The sequence below is a fragment of the Culex quinquefasciatus genome, chromosome 2 (genome assembly GCF_015732765.1).
Source record: "Culex quinquefasciatus strain JHB chromosome 2, VPISU_Cqui_1.0_pri_paternal, whole genome shotgun sequence".
Classification (NCBI taxonomy): domain Eukaryota; kingdom Metazoa; phylum Arthropoda; class Insecta; order Diptera; family Culicidae; genus Culex; species Culex quinquefasciatus.
The window spans coordinates 211604029-211622185 of record NC_051862.1 but is presented as its reverse complement, the minus strand read 5'-3'; the positions used below and the strand labels follow the sequence as shown (position 1 = coordinate 211622185).

The 18157-nt window shown below is 39.1% G+C and overlaps 1 protein-coding gene across 1 annotated transcript; it reads right to left on the bottom strand.

The window, feature by feature from the left end:
* Positions 1–1120: 1120 nt before the first annotated feature.
* Positions 1121–13758, bottom strand: LOC6048080 (serine/threonine-protein phosphatase 2A 56 kDa regulatory subunit gamma isoform). Its single transcript, XM_038251512.1, has 2 exons — positions 12644–13758; positions 1121–3414 (listed from the first exon to the last, which is right to left on the bottom strand). The coding sequence occupies exons 1-2, from the start codon at positions 13357–13359 to the stop codon at positions 2451–2453; spliced, it is 1680 nt and encodes a 559-aa protein (XP_038107440.1). The 5' UTR covers positions 13360–13758; the 3' UTR covers positions 1121–2450.
* Positions 13759–18157: the final 4399 nt, after the last annotated feature.

Below are 18157 nucleotides of genomic sequence, written 5' to 3'. Positions count from 1 at the left end.
AATCATTAAAAAAAGTTGTTTTATATTTTTTATAAATATTGTTTTTTTTTTTACTCTTAATATATGCCTTTAAAAATATTTAGTTTATCTTTGAAATTGTTTAATTCCGTGATATTATGCGGATAATCAAATTTTGGTGATGATTTTTATCTGTCGTATCTTGCGTGACCTTAAAATGCTTCAAGTGATTTAGGAATAGGGGCGGTGGGGGCAGAATGGGCCACCCTTGGTATTGGGCTTTAGAATGGAGTTAGACCAATTGTAAGGCAAGGGTCTTATAAAGGACGTGAAATAAATTCACCATACCGAAAACGACGTTTGAATTCATTGTATTTTTCGAATTATGAGCAAAAATGTAAATTTATTGACAAAACTACGCAAATGTTGTTTATTTCGAGGTTTTTAAATAAGCTTTCTGAAAAGTTGGATTGTATGAAAAAGTTTGCTCAATGCTTATAACGTTACTAGATGTTACTACCAAGGTATACAAACAACAACGGAACCTTAAAATCATTTAGAGGCTTGGTGGTGGAAGTGTTAAATTAAAATCCACTTGGGAGCAGAATGGACCACCCTTATCCTGCCTTATAAAAACAATCAAAAGTTATGAAATTTGGATAAAATAGTTTATTTCACTCCTGGTAGCTTCACAAATAACGTTTAATGCAACATTAGTTGATTTTTTAGTTGTGTTAATGATTTAATGTAAAAATAGTGTCCATTTTCAATATATTATGTGGTCTAACATCATGGAAACTATGTTAGAAAGGTACCTTAAGTCATTTCTTATCTCCCTTCAACGTTGTTTTAGACGAAATGGCTTGTTTTTAAGGTGGAAAAGTAGTCGAAAAACTTTTTTTTTTAAAGTGGATCAAAAACAGTTTTAAGCTGAAAAATTTCATCAATCAAGTATACAACATTGAAGGGTACATCCCAAAGCATAAGCCTACTACACTGAATTCATAAGTTTTCATGTTTTTCTATGGTTTTTGGCGCATTTTACTTAGGCAGGCCATTCTGCCCCCCTGCCCCTATGTGATCCAATCAATCTTGAAATCTCGTATTGTTTATGTTTACCCAACTTGGGACAATTTCGAAGCCAATAGCGAAACCCTTTTTCTTGCATAATTTTCTCGTACTTTTATTAGTTCTAACAATCGGATTTCCCCGTCCCTGTCGCGTACTCTTTTCGACTTTGATTTTTTTTTTCTGTTCGGCTCCGCGGCGGCGAATGTGCCGCACGCCAGAGACTCTTCTAGACTTGATATTTCCATCTCTTTTTTTGTGTTGCTGTTTAGTCTCTCGTCCACTTTCACACTTGTTCACTAAACAATAATGATAATAGCAATTAATATAATCTTTTTTTTTTGTTTTGTAGTATTTATTCTCTTTTTGCTTCAAGACGAAAGTAACAGTGACTTGATTTTTTTTGTTTGTTTTTGTTTTGTATTGTGTAGCTGTTTATTTTTTGCCCTCGCTCGTTAGACCATTCTAGATGATTTACCATTGCTCTCACTTTTAGTGCATTATTGTTCCACATTTTGCGCTGTGTGAAATTCAAATTTTTGCGCTGATTCTTCAGCGAAAGTGTTTTGTTTTGAGTGTGTGTGTGTGTTAGTGTGTAATTTTAAGTAAAGAGGGTTAGTACAGGTAGAGTTTGTTGTTTGTCCTAAAAAGTGTATAGATAGGAATTTGGAGTGTTTGTGTGTGTGTGTTACCCACCTCTCAGGCAGAGATAGTATATAATAATATAATCTTTTTTTGTTTTTTTTTCACTTGTGTCACGTATCTTCTTTATCGATAATCATCACTAAACATAATGAGTCTACACACATCCTACAACAGAGTCTCGTTGAGTAAAATAGAAAAAAAAACTTCCTCTCTTTCTTACGTGTAATATATAAAAAAAGGGAAAATAAACACGAAAGTAATGTTTAGTGCTCGTGTGGGTGCTTGCGGGAAGTGGAAAAAAAAAGTAAGGGAAGGCATTTCATGCAGCAGGTGTAAAAACTATAAAGTATTCCTTCCCACCCACACACACGACCCCCGGTTCTGTTGTGCTTCTACTTGTAGGATTCTCCTCGTTCAGCAATTGTTTGTAAAGCATTTGTCACTTTTAACCTTTGTTTTTTTTTGCAAATAGTTCGTTTCTCCTAAAATGAGAGAGTAAAGTGTTTAACAATGGGTTTTTTTTGTCTCCTCTTTATATTATAATGCTTTTTCCCCGGCTACGTTAGTAGATTTGTTTTGTTTTTGTCCTTTTTCTTTTTTGTTTTATTTGATTCTGCATGATATCTCTCTGTCTGTCTGTCTGTCTCTCTCAAGTGCGTTAAAACATCTCTTGCTTACGGTGCTTTCCTGCTTCGGCTTAAAAAAGGTACTTGCTAAATAGAACTGAAAAGTGTAAAGTTTTACCAGAAAAAAAAAGAAAAACAAAACGACGACACAGATTATGTCTTCCGTCCGGTTCCGGCGAGAACCAGCTCACCGGTCGTTCCGTCAACGAGCTTCTCGTAGGTCGGATGTTGCCGGGCCAGGCTCTCGACCTGCTGCCACAGTTCCTCCCGTCGGTTCAGCTTTTCCCGCTCGTTCTGCTGCTCGGCCTTGTACTTTTTGTGACACTCGTCAAACAGCTTCTGGTTCATCTCCATGAACAGCTTGATCGCGTTGTAGATCAGCCCGTGGATCGTTTTGTTCCAGTGCTGTTTGGAGTTGGTGTTGAGCGCCGGGAACATGATCGGCAGAATGACCTTGGAGTTTTCCGATATCAACGACATGATGTACTCGTTGTTCCAGTAGTACAGCGCCCGCTCGGCCACCTGGAAGTGCGGACTCGAGACGCACTTGGCAATCTGTCGGAACAGCGGTTCCATCACCTTCTGGAATTCGGCCGGCTCGATCACGTCCAGGATCTCCTCGAGTTCGTTCAGGAACATCACCTCCTTGGGGCTGTGCGTTTTGGGCCAGAACTTGAGCAGACACTTGATGACCGGTTGCGTCAACGCCGGGTCCTTCTCGAGGAACTGCACCACGCAGTACGCCAGCTGCGGATGGTACACGGACAGACTCTTGACCTTGTGCAGCGGCAGCAGCACCTTCAGCAAAAACTGCTTGTGCTCCTCCTTCAAAGGGAGAGCGAAACCGTTGATAATACTGCCCAGAATCTCCAGCAGCTCGGCAATTCCGTTGTGGTGCTCCGTCTCGTAGATAAACTTGTAGAAAATGTTGTTGATCTGCTTCCGGATGAAGGCACGCAGCCCGAGGAACTTACCGTACACCCGGTGCAGCACCGTCTTCAAAAAGTCCCGCTCGCGGGGGTCCTCCGAGTCGAACAGCTCCAGCAGGTTCAGGATGAAGCCCTGGTCGATGTACCGCTTGGCCACACTCGGCTGGAAGTCGGGCGATTCAAGAAACCTGCAAACAACGAGAAACAAGATTTATTTCACATTCTCACTAGATTCCTAGAAATTTTGAATTATTTTTTTTGCCCTAAGCATACTTTGAGCAAGGGCTCGAAACCTCACTTGTTTTTTTTTTGAGAAAACAGATGATAACAAATGAAAGTAATGGTAAATATGCTATATAAAGAATCAATAAGTATTAAAGAAAAGGCAGTAATTGTTCTTTAAAGAATAAAAAGTAAAAGCTTTTTGCACAACAGTTGGTTCAACATTCGGCAAATCAAAACAATACCGTCTACAATCACAAATTACTTCCCATTCCCACATTGGTGCGCCCTCTCTTTTTAGCCGTCTCAACTCTGACCTTCACTTGTCAAAGGATTGCGAGCCGTGTGTTAGATTGTTTATAGAGATATCCACTCGCGAGAGTGTGTTAGTTTGTAACAAAATTACACAGACATAGGCAAATCGAGTAGATTAATTCGTCTGTCAAAATCAGCTGTGTCCTTTGTTATACCACGAGCACGTGGTAAACAGCTGGTTTTTACAGACGATTGGTCTACTCGATTTGCCTATATCTGCGTTAAAATAGCGTAAACAAAATCAGCTGCTTGGAATTCAGCCAATCACAATCGATCAAAACCAAAAAAAAATTAAATACAAATACTAACACAGAATCGTGGTGTGTGTTAGAGAAACCGTGGAGATCTCTATTACATCAAGATCAAGAAACATACAAAACAACAACAACGAATCAGCTCGGCGAATATTTTTCAAAGTTTTTGTCGTCGTCGTCCCAACCATAATAAAAAATGGGTACACTCAAAGCCCGGTGGTTTGATACCAACTGTTGTCAAACGAACGGTTCACTTTTTAGTTTGACAACCTCTTTACACAGAGCTTACACTAACTATCAAACGTTTGTTTTGATAGTGTGCGTGAGCGCCGTGTAAACAGTGACAGTTCGTCATTTTTTAGTTTGGCTTTGACCAACCAACGGGGTACAAACTAAAAAAGTGTCAAACGAAAAAGTGACCAACTACTTTTTACTTTTTTTTAGATTGTTACCACTTTTGTCTTCCTCACCAGACTGAGGAAAGGCTGTAAAAAAAACTCGAAAAATAAACTTCTTAATTCGACTTCGTAGACCATCCTTTAAGTATACCTATCAAATCATATTCTAAGCAAATGTCTGTGCGTGTGTCTGGAAGTGAGTCCGATTTGGACCGTTTGGGTCCCACAAGACCCTAGTTAATATTTATGAAGTTTTAAAAAGTACTTCAAAAATTATGCTTAAAAAACTATTTAGCATAATGTTCGAAAGATTGTATTTACAGCTTAACAAATTTTCCCTTGTTATCTGATTATGACTTGTACGCTATAGTAACATTCTTAAGTAAACTGCGATTTGAGGCAAAAAATTTTTATGATCATGAGCATGCTGAACTGAACCGTTTTATACCATGATTGCTTCAACTAGATCAGTTGCGAATAGGTAACAGTCATTGGCCACCAACGGCGCCCGCCATGTCAGTTTGTAGATGATCTCGATTTTAAGGGACGGGAATGTTAGTCAGCGCAGGTTGCTACTACTGAGCGTACATCCCACAAGCGCCAGGAACCTGAAAATTTGATGGTAGGATAGGATGTTTGGTCAGGATTCATCATAGAAGATGATGATGCGACCTAAAATCATAGTGTTTGTTGAAAGGCAAGTAATCGGATGCTGCGGATGAGACATTTCCCGTTTATAAATTGTAAAACTTCAAATGAAATGATTTAATCTAAGACAGCCGGCTGTGGAAAGATAGAACCAAGATCATTTGTAATTAAATAATGAAGAATTAAACAGTGTAACTTGAAAATTGAGATGTTTTTAGGAGTTTTAAATGCTTGATGTTTAGTGAGGTACTGATTAACGAAGCGAACGACGATGTTTATCGAGCTGAAATGGTATCCTATGGTTTTGATTTGAGGAATAAAATCTTTATGATCCTTCAAACTTTTGTTAAATATATGTACGCAGTTCAGAAATGCCAAGTTGTCTTTCACAAATGATACCAAGCGTCATGAGCATTTGATCAGCAAAATATATATATATATATATATATATATATATTAGGGTGGTCCAAATCCGGACTTTTTTGGGGCTACCCCCTGAAATCAAAGATTGACCCATCACTAGGCTAAATTCCAAATTTGAGCTCATTCTGACCACGGGAACCCCTCCCTCCAATCGCTTAAAGTTTGTATGGGAAAAATCATCAAAATGTATGGAGAAAAGCAACTGTTTTACTTTTTTACCTGTGGAAGGCGCCATAATTATCCGATTCTTACCATTTCTCAAATGTAGAACCTTCATTAAATTTAGAACAACTTTCCCGAAGACACCATATTTTTAGGATTTTTCCCGCGAAGTTATTAGCGCCCAAAACTGACCATTTTTGCGCGGCCAGCTGTAAGGGGCTACCTAACAACGATGTTTATTTCCAATTCGTACACGCACGTGCTCTCTCTTAGGTTCAAACTCTCTCACGAGCTTGCTCGCCTGCCTGCCGCCTGTTTACCTACAAGCGCGCTGTTTCTCTGCTTGTACTTTTGTCGTCGTCGTCGTTTTCGCTTGATATCCGCTACGCTGCGTTCCTGGCATGTTAATTATAATTTTCAACAAAAATAGTCGGTGCGTATTGAGATATAAAATCAAATGTAATATGGGTCATTCCATCTGAAGCGGAACAGCATTTGAAAATTACCCTCTCCGATCCTGCTCAAATTTGGCAGGGCTGTTGATACTATCAAAACATGCAAGAATCCCGAATTTCATCCAAATTGGACCACCTCCTCCATTTTTGTACCTCCCCAAAAATTCGACTTTTTGGCGATTTTTGAGCAAAACCCCTATTTTCAAACGGCGATGGCTCAGGAACCACAAATCATAGAATGTCGGTCTTAGACTCAATTTTGAAGGAAATTGGACGTAGAATCCATTTCCGCGATCAAAATTTTGATTAATTTATTTTGTCTACCTGTATTGCGCAATTGAAAACTTTAAGCGGCCGTATCTCAAAACACCCCATGTTATTTTTTTAATTTGACCTTACCATCGTATTCCCCGGCCAAATTTACATAAGAATCACTTATCGACAGAAATGAATATGTTTCGTTCCAGAGATATCGAATTTTAAAGTTTTGAGTTTTTGAGATTGCCTACATCAGCTTCATTCGCCGCATCTGCTGGAAGCATACAGGCGGGATGTTTAATAACTGCTACCTGGTGTTCTGGGAGATGATTAATTTAATTTTTATTTTTATAATTTTACGCAAATATTTTTTCAAATAGCTAATACCTTGATCAATCTTTTTTTGTGTAAGGAATATTTATTGGGTTATTTTGAATGCACCGTTTTTTACGTGTTGCTAACCGTTTTAGAGTACCCCCGAGGCCATGGGCCTAGGGCCTCTGTCATGGGCGGTAGCAAAATAGTGCCATTAAGCAAAACCCCCAAAATCTGATTTATGGATTAAAAGTTTGATCATATTAAATCGATTTTTATATTGTGAGCCAGCTCCATTTGATTGAAAGATGATTTTGGTCAAGGTACATTTAATTCAAAAAATCCTTATACGTGTGGACAGCAGCCGTGTGTTCCAAGAATCCAAGAATGATAGAAGAAAAAAAAACATTGTTGTTCGGATGGTGTCGAAATCATCGCAACTAAATTTGGGGAATCAGCCGCTTGGCAGCAGATCAAACTTTGTATTTTTCTCAAATTTTTCTAACATTTTTCAGTTTTATACTTTCCAGAAATCCTTTTCCTACTGCTTGTGGTCGTCCTTCACTAGAGTTCAACGTATCAACAAATTTTATTCATTTTAATTAATATTTTTACTAATCATGTATCGTGCACTTATTGTTCAGTGTTACTTTCAAGATCAATTGCATGTTACTGCTCGCTCCCTCGTAATCCAATTCTGCCCTTTACTGTGTGTCGTTATTGTTCTGTCCTGTGGGTTAGCACATAAATTCACCTAATTTTTTTTGAGCAGATAAACATTCGCGATTAAACTCGAGGTTCCTACAGTTATGCAGTTAATTTTTGCTCAATGTGATCAAGATTATTTATGACGAATTATTATTTCAATAAATGGCCAGGTAGCAGTTATTGATCAGCCCGCCTGTGTGCTTCCAGCAGATGCGGCGAATGAAGCTGATTTAGGTAATCTCAAAAACTCAAAACTTTAAAATTCGATATCTCTGGAACGAAACATATTCATTTCTGTCGATAAGTGATTCTTATGTAAAATTGGCCGGGGAATACGATGGTAAGGTCAAATTAAAAAAATAACATGGGGTGTTTTGAGATACGGCCGCTTAAAGTTTTCAATTGTGCAATACAGGTAGAAAAAAAAAATAAGTCAAAATTTTTATCACGGAAATGGATTCTACGTCCAATTTCCTTTAAAATTGAGTCTAAGACTGACCTTCTATGATTTGTGGTTCCTGAGCTATCACCATTTGAAAATTGGGGTTTTGCTCAAAAATTGCAAAAAAGTCGATTTTTTGGGGAGGTACAAAAATGGAGGGGGTGGTCCAATTTGGATGAAATTCGGGATTCTTGCATGTTTTGATACTATCAACAGCCCTGCCAAATTTGAGCAGGATCGGAGAGGGTAATTTTCAAATTTGCACTTTTTCGTGCACAGTTGAGATGGAATGACCCATATGTGAACAACAAAACAAAAAAAAACACAACAATAGATATCATATTATAAGAGCGTGTGAGAGAGAATACAAATTTGATGAATTAGTTCATCCATTAATCGTCATCTGTTCTGATCCAAACCTAATTGCAAACGTTTTGGATTTTAATTTATCTGCTTTTGTTACAAGAAATACCATGAAGTATTTTTTAGATAAAAAAGGAAGGAATTTTCTTTAGATTTTTTTAAAAACTGAATCCAAAAGAGTATCTTAAAGGAAGGCCGCAACTGCAAGATCTGAAGGTTGTTAACGATTGTGCAGAAAGAGATGTTTCCTGAAACGAAAAACTTACAGGTAAACTGACAAAAAATGATAAACAGTTGCAATATTTGTTGCAGGTGGTCTAGGAACACAGAAAGAAATTTCCAGAAAGAATAAAAAAATAATTTTAGAGAGTATGAATGAAAATTTGCAGCAATAATTGTAAAATTGCCTTGATTTGTTCTGATTTGTACTAAAGTTTATTTTTTTTAAAGCAAACTACCTAAAGGAACAACAATTGTATTACCTGAAGATTTTTTTTTTTTTTTCAAATAATTGAATCATTATCGTGTTTCTTTAGCATATACGAAAAACTGCGTGTAGTGCTTGGAAAAACAAACAAACCCTGTTCTCATGACATTTGCTGTATTTTTTTAATTGAGCCTAAGCTGTCTTTTCTTTAAACTATTTTTTTCAGCGCAGTTTTTTTTATTTTTGACATAATTTAAGAAATTATATGCTAAATATATCTCAAAACAATCCTGCTATTTTAGTTGAAAATTATAATAAAATGCCAGAAACGCAGCGCAGCGGATAGCAAACGAAAACGACGACGACGACAAAAGTCCAAGCAGAGAAACAGCGCGCGCTTGTAGGTAAACAGGCAGGCAGGCAGGCGAGCAAGCTAGTGAGAGAGTTTGAACCTGAGAGAGAGCACGTGCGTGTACGAATTGGAAATGAACATCGTTGTTAGGTAGCCCCTTACAGCGGGCCGCGCAAAAAGGGTCAGTTTTGGGCGCTAATAACTTCGCGGGAAAAAATCCTAAAAATATGGTGTCTTCGGGAAAGTTGTTCTAAATTTAATGAAGGTTCTACATTTGAGAAATGGAAAGAATCGGATAATTATGGCGCCTTCCACAGGTAAAAAAGTAAAACAGTTGCTTTTCTCCATACATTTTGACGATTTTTCCCATACAAACTTTAAGCGATTGGAGGGAGGGGTTCCCGTGGTCAGAATGAGCTCAAATTTGGAATTTAGCCTAGTGATGGGACAATCATTGATTTCAGGGGGTAGCCCCAAAAAAGTCCGGATTTGGACCACCCTAATATATATATATATATATATATATATATATATATATATATATATATATATATATATATATATATATATATATCTCAGCCTACTGACTTCAAAAGGCCTTGCATTGTTTCATCCTATGTCATCCATGCAAACTTTTTAAGGGCGAAATTGTTTTTTAGAAATTTTAAAAATGCAAATGTATTTATGTAGTTCCAAATCTGAAAAAAAAAACAATTTTGAAGATGAATTTCAAGTGAAAAGTGTATTTCGAGCCAAACATTTCATTAGGGCACAAAACCAAACACCGCGATTCGAGAAAATCGCTTGCAAAAAGTGGACAACTTGTTTCAATTCATATTAAAAAAAGAAGCCGGACTGTTGGTATTTTTACTGATGATACTATAAAACACATCATTATCCTCAACTCTGCTTAAATGCTTCTTAATTTTTGTTGATTTTCGCAATAAAACTCATAACTTAAGAAAATTTCGTTATTAGGCCCTTTTAACTTTCCAACTGTTGTTCATAATAGGCCCTTTCTAAATGCAATTTCGAAGAGAGCTGAAAGGGCACTAAAGCGCTGTCACCGCAATGTTGTTTGGAATGATGTTTACGGGCCCTTTTGTTTAGTTAGAAATAATGAGGAATTCAGTAGAAATTTTGATAATTGGTGAAGTTTTGTGATTGAATAATGTAAATAAGGTACGTGAAACATAAAAATTCTTCTAAAGTGTACTGAACAGCAGCCGCGGGACCGTATTAAATATTGTTTTTTAACGAAGTTTTTCTCTGCAGAAATCCATGGTGAAAAGTAAACCAAACTTTTTTTTGAGGTGAATTAGTGTTAAGAATGCATGAAAAGTTTATAACACAAAAAGTTCCTTAAGTACGAGAAACTAACGAAAAATAAAAGGGCACATTTGAACTTTTTTTTTTTGGTTTGCAGTGAAAATGGTTATGTGCCCTTTTGTGTTTTTGATTTTTTCAATAGGAAATTGTTTGTTATCAATCTGATTCTTGGAGGGCATGTAGGGAGTGTACTATTGAATGGAATAGTGGAATAATCCCGAATGTTTACGTTTTGGTTTTGTGCGCTAATGAAATGTTTGGCTCGATTTACTCACTTGAGGTTGGCGTACGTGTGTTTGGACAACTCCAAACCCAAAGCAGTTTCGAGAAGTAGGGAAAATTCTCGTATGTTTGGCAGGTTAAGCACTCGCTCCGTACTACATCCAATTTGCTGATTTTCACTATTTAAATTTTTACTTGTTCGCTCACTTCCTATTGAACTATTTATCACCCGATTTAAATTGAAAACGCGTTCTATGACCTGTATTGAACGTCATAGTTCTGATATGGCAACATTAGAGGAACGCTGGTATTAGATGCTGTTCCCCTTTTTCTTTTTTAAATAATTGCGGAAAAAATATATTTTCAGCACATAGGTTTCAGCACTGTTTATGATATTTTTTTTTTTGAACTCTTTAATCATTATTTTTTTATTTATTTAAATTATTTAAATATTTAAAATAATATATAATTGACATCATCAAATTCCGCACAAATACACAAAATCCGGGCGGTCAAAAATCCACGAAAATAGTAAAAATCCGTACAGTTGATAGCCTTAGTTCATAACCAACAAGTTTGCTAAATACCAACAACCGGTTTAGAATTTTTTTTTCAAAAGAAATTAGTTAATTTTTGTATGAACAGCTGCCAAATCAGTATGGAGACTTTTATGGACAAACCTATTATGCAAAATGCCTTCTTTAGTTAAAGGGCAGCCCCACAAAATGAAAATCAGCCATCATGAAATATACAATTGAAATTTAATCTATTTCTGAACTTCTGGCGTTTTATTTCGCTTTGTGAAATTCTGGATTGCTTCCCCGTATAGAGCTATCTAAGCCCGATCTCACACACACTAGCACACCATTTGTTTTGCTGGCTGGTACAAAATTTAACCTCACTTTTTTTCGTGTACGTACACGCAATACATGCGCACGTAGATAACTCTATAGAGCCTTCCAGCATAGAATAGAGATAGGTAGAATTGCCACTTGCCGATTCCCCCTTGTAAACGTCAAGCGACACTGCCGACAGCGCCACCACTGCTCGAAACGGGGAACTTCAGTCGAAATGCGCACTGTGCACTTTGATGGAACTGCCCTGTGCATTCTGGAGGGTGCGTTTTGTTTGACAGTGACAGATGGAAAAAGGCTTGTTGACGTTCAGTTGGCAATCAAAATGTGAAATGGTGCTTGGAAGCCGGATGAAATGACGAGACTGGTGAAGGCGGTAGAACGTTAGGATTAGGCGCAAATTGCGGTTTAAGTTGGAGTGCGGAGTCTTTGCTGGAACACCACGACAACTTTTCTTCACTCCGAACGGCAAAATAGTCATTTCCTCTTCCGATTCTTCACTTGGTTTGACAGCGACAGCGAAATGTCAACATGACAAAACAGATGTCTTGGAGAAGTGAAAACGGGTGTCAACTTATTTGGCATAATCTTGAAATTTAGAAAAAAAGATGCTGATGCGAAATAAAAATCATTTAATCTTATTTAAAACAAAATATCCTAGTTAAGGGATGCACTTATCTTGAATTTTCATAATTGTTTTGATTTGTTTTCGATGTTTTTTTAAATCATTTTACATTTTTAATGAATAATATATATGTGCCAACCAGTTCTCCACATTCTTGACAGTATTATGCGCAGGGTGTTGTAGTTCCCCGTTTCGCCGCTGGCATCAGTTAGGCAGCACAGTTTTGTCCCCCGGTCGGTAAATGAGTGGCAATTCTATCTTTCTCTATTCTATGCTTCCAGGTCACAAAATATTCTAGCAGAATCGGTTCTGCCAGAATCCTGCTAGAATGCTGTAAGATTATCCAGCTCTGTAAGAACTTTGCTAGAACGTCGTGAATGGTTGATGATCTTCCTTTTCAAACCTGCTTTTTGCACTACGAATTTGAAGATACTTTATCAAAGTACTTGAAATTTGGACAGAAATTAGTTTAAAAAATATATATTTATAGCATGCGAACAAGTTTTCCTATTTCCCAGCAAATGTATGTTCAAATATTGGATTCCAGAATCAACCATTGGCTTAAAGGTTGAAAAAATCACGGCAAAGAAAAAATATCTAAATTGCAAACTAATCAACACTTTCGTTTCAAACAACTCAACTCACCTTAAAAACAGCTCGTACACGAACTGCAAATGTGGCCAGCTAGCCTCCAGCGTCGGTTCGTCCTCCTCCGGGTCGAACTCGGCCCCGTTCGGGTTGGACGACGGTGGCAGCGTCCGGAACAGATTGACGGCAAACATCTGCACCGCCTCCGGGTAGATCTGCTCGGTGATGATCTGCTGCTGGCTGCTCACGTACTCGACCATCTCCTGCAGGGCGCACCGTTTGATTTCCTTGTACTTGAGGTCGTTGAGCGGCTCGGAAAAGTCAAACAGTACGCAGCACTGGCGCAGCTTCTGGACGAAAAGTTCCTCCCGTTCCGGTCCCGGCGCGGCATCCTTCAGCTGTTCCAGCGTTTCAATTTCACTCGACTTGGGCACGATAAACCGCGACTGGGAACCGCCGCTGCTCGTGTTGCTGATGTTACTGACTGGCCGCCCGTTGTTGTTGTTGTTATTGTTTGGTCCGAGTCCCGCAGGGCCACCGCCGTTCCCTCCTCCGTTCAACCCGTTCGCTGCGGATGTTGTCGTCGTGTTGGTCGCTCCTCCTCCTCCCCCCGCTGCCGTCGTCATACCCAGCAGTGAATTATTATTGGCCATCGTCATTCCAGTTCCGGCCCCGCCGCCGCCTCCGCCACCACTCCCGGACGAATCGCTGCCATCGTCATTCATCGTCATCGTTTTGTTGTTGCCCTCGCTGTCCCGCTCCGGTTGAGGCATTCGCTACGTTCCGTTATCCTCTCCGCAAACAGCGCAAAAACCTGCTCCTCCGGAACCCGCGACCCGCGATGATTAGCTGCTGCTGCCGTAGGTGTTCGTCGTCGTCTTCGTCTTCGTCCCCCCTCCTCTTCTTGCTGCTTCTTCTCTGGCTCCGTCGTTCGTGTCGTCGTTCAATCAGCTCGTAAAAAAAGACTTGCCACTCACTCACGCACGGAAACGCATCCGCCAATATGTTCGTCACGCGGCGCACTCCAACCGGAAGGACATCCGTGCCACGGGGACGGCAAAGGACGATCGGAACGGACCGTTTTTCGACGCGGAAAGCACAAATTTTTGGGGAAAGCAAAAACACTCCCCGTTTGACACTTGACAGCTGGCGTTTTTTTTTCTTTTCTTTTTTCGGTCGCGTTGCGATTTTCCCCTCACCGCTCGCTGCTGGCGAAGTTTGGTCGAAGGGACATCGGCCCGACAATGTACGCGGCGGGTGAGTTGTGCACCCGATGTCCGTTCAGATTGGGGCGACTTATCTGACTGGGGTAGCCAACCAGTGTTGACAGTTCTAACCAACCGTCCCCTAACATGACAGTTTTCGTGAGTTGCGCGTATACACCGACAGATGGCAAGTGGGCCTCGTCGGAGTACGCCCATCAAATACGCAACTCAAAATTTGCATAGCAAACTTTTTTTTTCGTGACGGCTTTTGTGGCACGCTCACTTCAACAGTTCTAGACTAATATTTGAACGTGGCTTATCTATAAACAAGTTTTTAAAGAAAATGATTCCATAATGCTTATTTTGTCGTTTTAAACCAAAACAAGGCAAAAACTATATTTAATTAAACTATTCGCCATTTTAAAAAATTTGGCTAGATAGTATCGAAGGCCGCCATCTTAGGCCCACTGGGCCCACAAAACGGGGTACGCTCAGTTTGTATGGGAGCTGTCAACATGCTCCCGGGCTGGTTCTAACGGATCTTTTTTGCGGGAAGCCCAGTGAGTGTAGCGCCAAATCATAGAATAGAGAAAGATAGAATTGCCACTCATTTACCGACCGGGGGACAAAACTGTGCTGCCTAACTGATGCCAGCGGCGAAACGGGGAACTACAACACCCTGCGCATAATACTGTCAAGAATGTGGAGAACTGGTTGGCACATATATATTATTCATTAAAAATGTAAAATGATTTAAAAAAAACATGGAAAACAAATCAAAACAATTATGAAAATTCAAGATAAGTGCATCCCTTAACTAGGATATTTTGTTTTAAATAAGATTAAATGATTTTTATTTCGCATCAGCATCTTTTTTTCTAAATTTCAAGATTATGCCAAATAAGTTGACACCCGTTTTCACTTCTCCAAGACATCTGTTTTGTCATGTTGACATTTCGCTGTCGCTGTCAAACCAAGTGAAGAATCGGAAGAGGAAATGACTATTTTGCCGTTCGGAGTGAAGAAAAGTTGTCGTGGTGTTCCAGCAAAGACTCCGCACTCCAACTTAAACCGCAATTTGCGCCTAATCCTAACGTTCTACCGCCTTCACCAGTCTCGTCATTTCATCCGGCTTCCAAGCACCATTTCACATTTTTGATTGCCAACTGAACGTCAACAAGCCTTTTTCCATCTGTCACTGTCAAACAAAACGCACCCTCCAGAATGCACAGGGCAGTTCCATCAAAGTGCACAGTGCGCATTTCGACTGAAGTTCCCCGTTTCGAGCAGTGGTGGCGCTGTCGGCAGTGTCGCTTGACGTTTACAAGGGGGAATCGGCAAGTGGCAATTCTACCTATCTCTATTCTATGGCCAAATGCTTTGACCGGATAATCCAAAGTGGGATGTTTGAATCACCCCTTCGAAAAAAAAAAAAAAATAACTAAAATAATCAACTTTTTTTCAAACTTGGGTCCTAAAATTAACCTTAAATTGCTGATTTTAATGTTTGCATCGATAAAGATTTTAACAAAACAATAATATTATACAAGCTTAAGCCCTATTTGCACTGAAAATGGTACAATTTTCGCCTTTCAAAAAAAAAAACTCCATATAAAATTCGGTTTTCGTGCAAAATATTTTTTGACTGCTGGAAAACCCGCCTTACCATACCTTGCCTTATGCTCGGTCAAGGAAAAATTCAAATGGGCAGCAGCAGCAGCGAAAGAAAACCAGAGAGGATGAAGAAAAACCCCAACATATAGAGGTATCTACTTGCACATGTATTGCGCGTACGTAGACGAAAAAGATTGAGGTTAAATTTTGTCCGGCCAGCAAAATCAATTGGTGCGCTAGTGTGTGTACGCGAAACGTCATAAAGCTCTATAATTCCCTCTCCTTTGTTCTGCTGTTTGTAAAGCCACTTCTTAGGGGGCTACATACATGTTAATCGCCAATAATGTCAAAGTTGTTATGAGCACACACTTTAACTTGTTTATAAACTTTTTTATAAATGATATATACATTTTCACCTATTAACAAAACAAATCTGGAGTTTTTTTTTGGAAAAGGACCAATAAACCAAATTTTCAGTTTTTGCTTTTTGGTTGTTTTAAATACCCCTGACTCAAGGCGGTTCTGAAAACACCCAAAAAGCAAAAACTGGAAATTTGGTTTATTGGACCTTTTAAAAAAAACTCCAGAAATTTAAAGACATTTGGTTGTACAGTTGCCGAGATATAGCTATTTGATGTTAGCAGTTTCAAAAAACAGGTGCCACGATATCTCAACCACTGACGAACTGACGTGCCACCAGGAACAAATTGGTCGATCATTTTTGACCGCACACTGCTTCTTTTTCTTTCTACTGTTCTCTTCTTCGGCGATTGTCAGAATTCGAGTTTGACGTTTTGTCACATCAGCTGATTCCTTGCTTTGAAGAATTCTGGAACAACATGTGTAAATGGCGGATAAGAGTTGGAATGGAAATGTTACGAAAAGTTTAAAAGATAGCCTAATTTTTAAGTTTAACGAAATTTCTTGCCTCGTTACACATTAAATAATGCAAGATTTGCAAAATATTCATCGTTTAGTTCAGAATTTGCAAAAGTTTTCAGGCTTCAATATGTTTTCCCCCATATTTATTTGTTGTTCCTGAAAGTTTCTCAGCAAGTGCAGCTGCGCATCTGTCAAATCGTCTGTTTGACAATCGCTGATCGCTGAGGGTGAGTGAGAAAGAAGATAGGAAAGTGCGGTCATGTTAGGATTCGGGGTGGCACGTCAGTTCGTCAGTGTCTCAACACTGCTTTGACCAAATCGGCTCAAAATTTTGGTGAAGCCTCATTAACCCGGTTCCTTGTGCAATTTTTCGAAAAGTTTATTTAAAAAAAAAAATAGAAAATATTTTTTAGTTTTTCATAAAAATTTCGCCAGTTTTTGATTTTTGTATTTTTTGGAAATGTAAAATTTCAATATCGGGCTCCGTCATGCACACGCGGGATATGCCTTGGGAGTCTTCACCCAAAATTTCAGCCAATTTGGTCCATCTCATCTCGAGATACCGTGGCACCCGAGGTGGCACCCGTAAATCAACTTGGTGTTTGGAGAAAAACGGTCATAAAGTTAGACAGTTCGCTTTGCGCATGGCAAAATTTGGAATTCATGAAATATCATTATGAAACATTCAGGAGTACTTGAAAATCAAAATTTAAGTCTGGAGTTTTTTTTAAAAAAAAAAAGGTCCAATAAACCAAATTTTCAGTTTTTGCTTTTTGGGTGTTTTTTAATACCCTTGACTCAAGGCGGTTTCAAAAACACCTCCAAAAAGCAAAAACTGGAAATTTGTTTTATTGGACCTTTACAAAAAGAACTCCAGAAGTGGATTTGATAAATATCTGCAATATGAAATTTTAAGATTTTTTTTCTGTTTGTAAACGTCGTTACACACGGTGCAAAAAGTACTCTAGCACGACTGCTTTTCTTTTGAAGTCAAAGGGCAATTCACTTCTGATATTGCGCCAATATGAAGCCAATATTGGAGTCGATATGGTATGCAGCCAAGGAATACTGCGCGAGTATTATGCGCGTATGATATTCACGCTGATATCAGGGTAGATATGACCTCAAATACGACAAATATCGGGTCTATATCGTCAATACGGTATGCAGACAATAAGAATATTATGTGCGTATGATACGCGTATGCAGTATACTCGAAGTGATTAACCCCTAGTTTGAAGTGCGTATTGGCCTTCAAGACGAAATTACAGACAACCCTATAGAGTTATCTACGTGCGCATGTATTGTGTGTTCGTACACGATAAAGATTGAGGTTAAATTTTGTACCCTCCAGCAAATCAAATGGCGTGCTAGTGTGCGTGAGATCGGGCTTAGATAACTCTATAGAGTTATCTACGTGCGCATGTATTGCGTGTACGTACACGAAAGTGATTGAGGTTAAATTTTGTACCGGCCAGCAAAACAAATGGTGAGCTAGTGTGCGTGCCATGACTGACGGACGGGGCCGACAACGGCCCGAAAACGGCCGGACGGCTCGACAAAACGGCCCGAATTCCGTCGGTTTGTCCGACGGAATTCGGGCCCTTTTCGTGCCTATATGCAACACTTTGTCCGACGATCGACGAAATCGGCTTTCGAGAAAATCGACGTTGACGGGCCGTTGTCGGGCCGTTTTCGGGCGCCTTTGTTGTTCAGGTTGTCCTGCCATTGTCGTACGTTCTCGTTTCGGATTTTCTGGGCTAATTTGATAAAAAAAGAATTTCCATTTGCAAACAATCCTTTTTTATTATTGTTGTCAAATAAAGTAAATTGTAATTAATCACAAGCTCGGAACTGGTTCACACTTGGT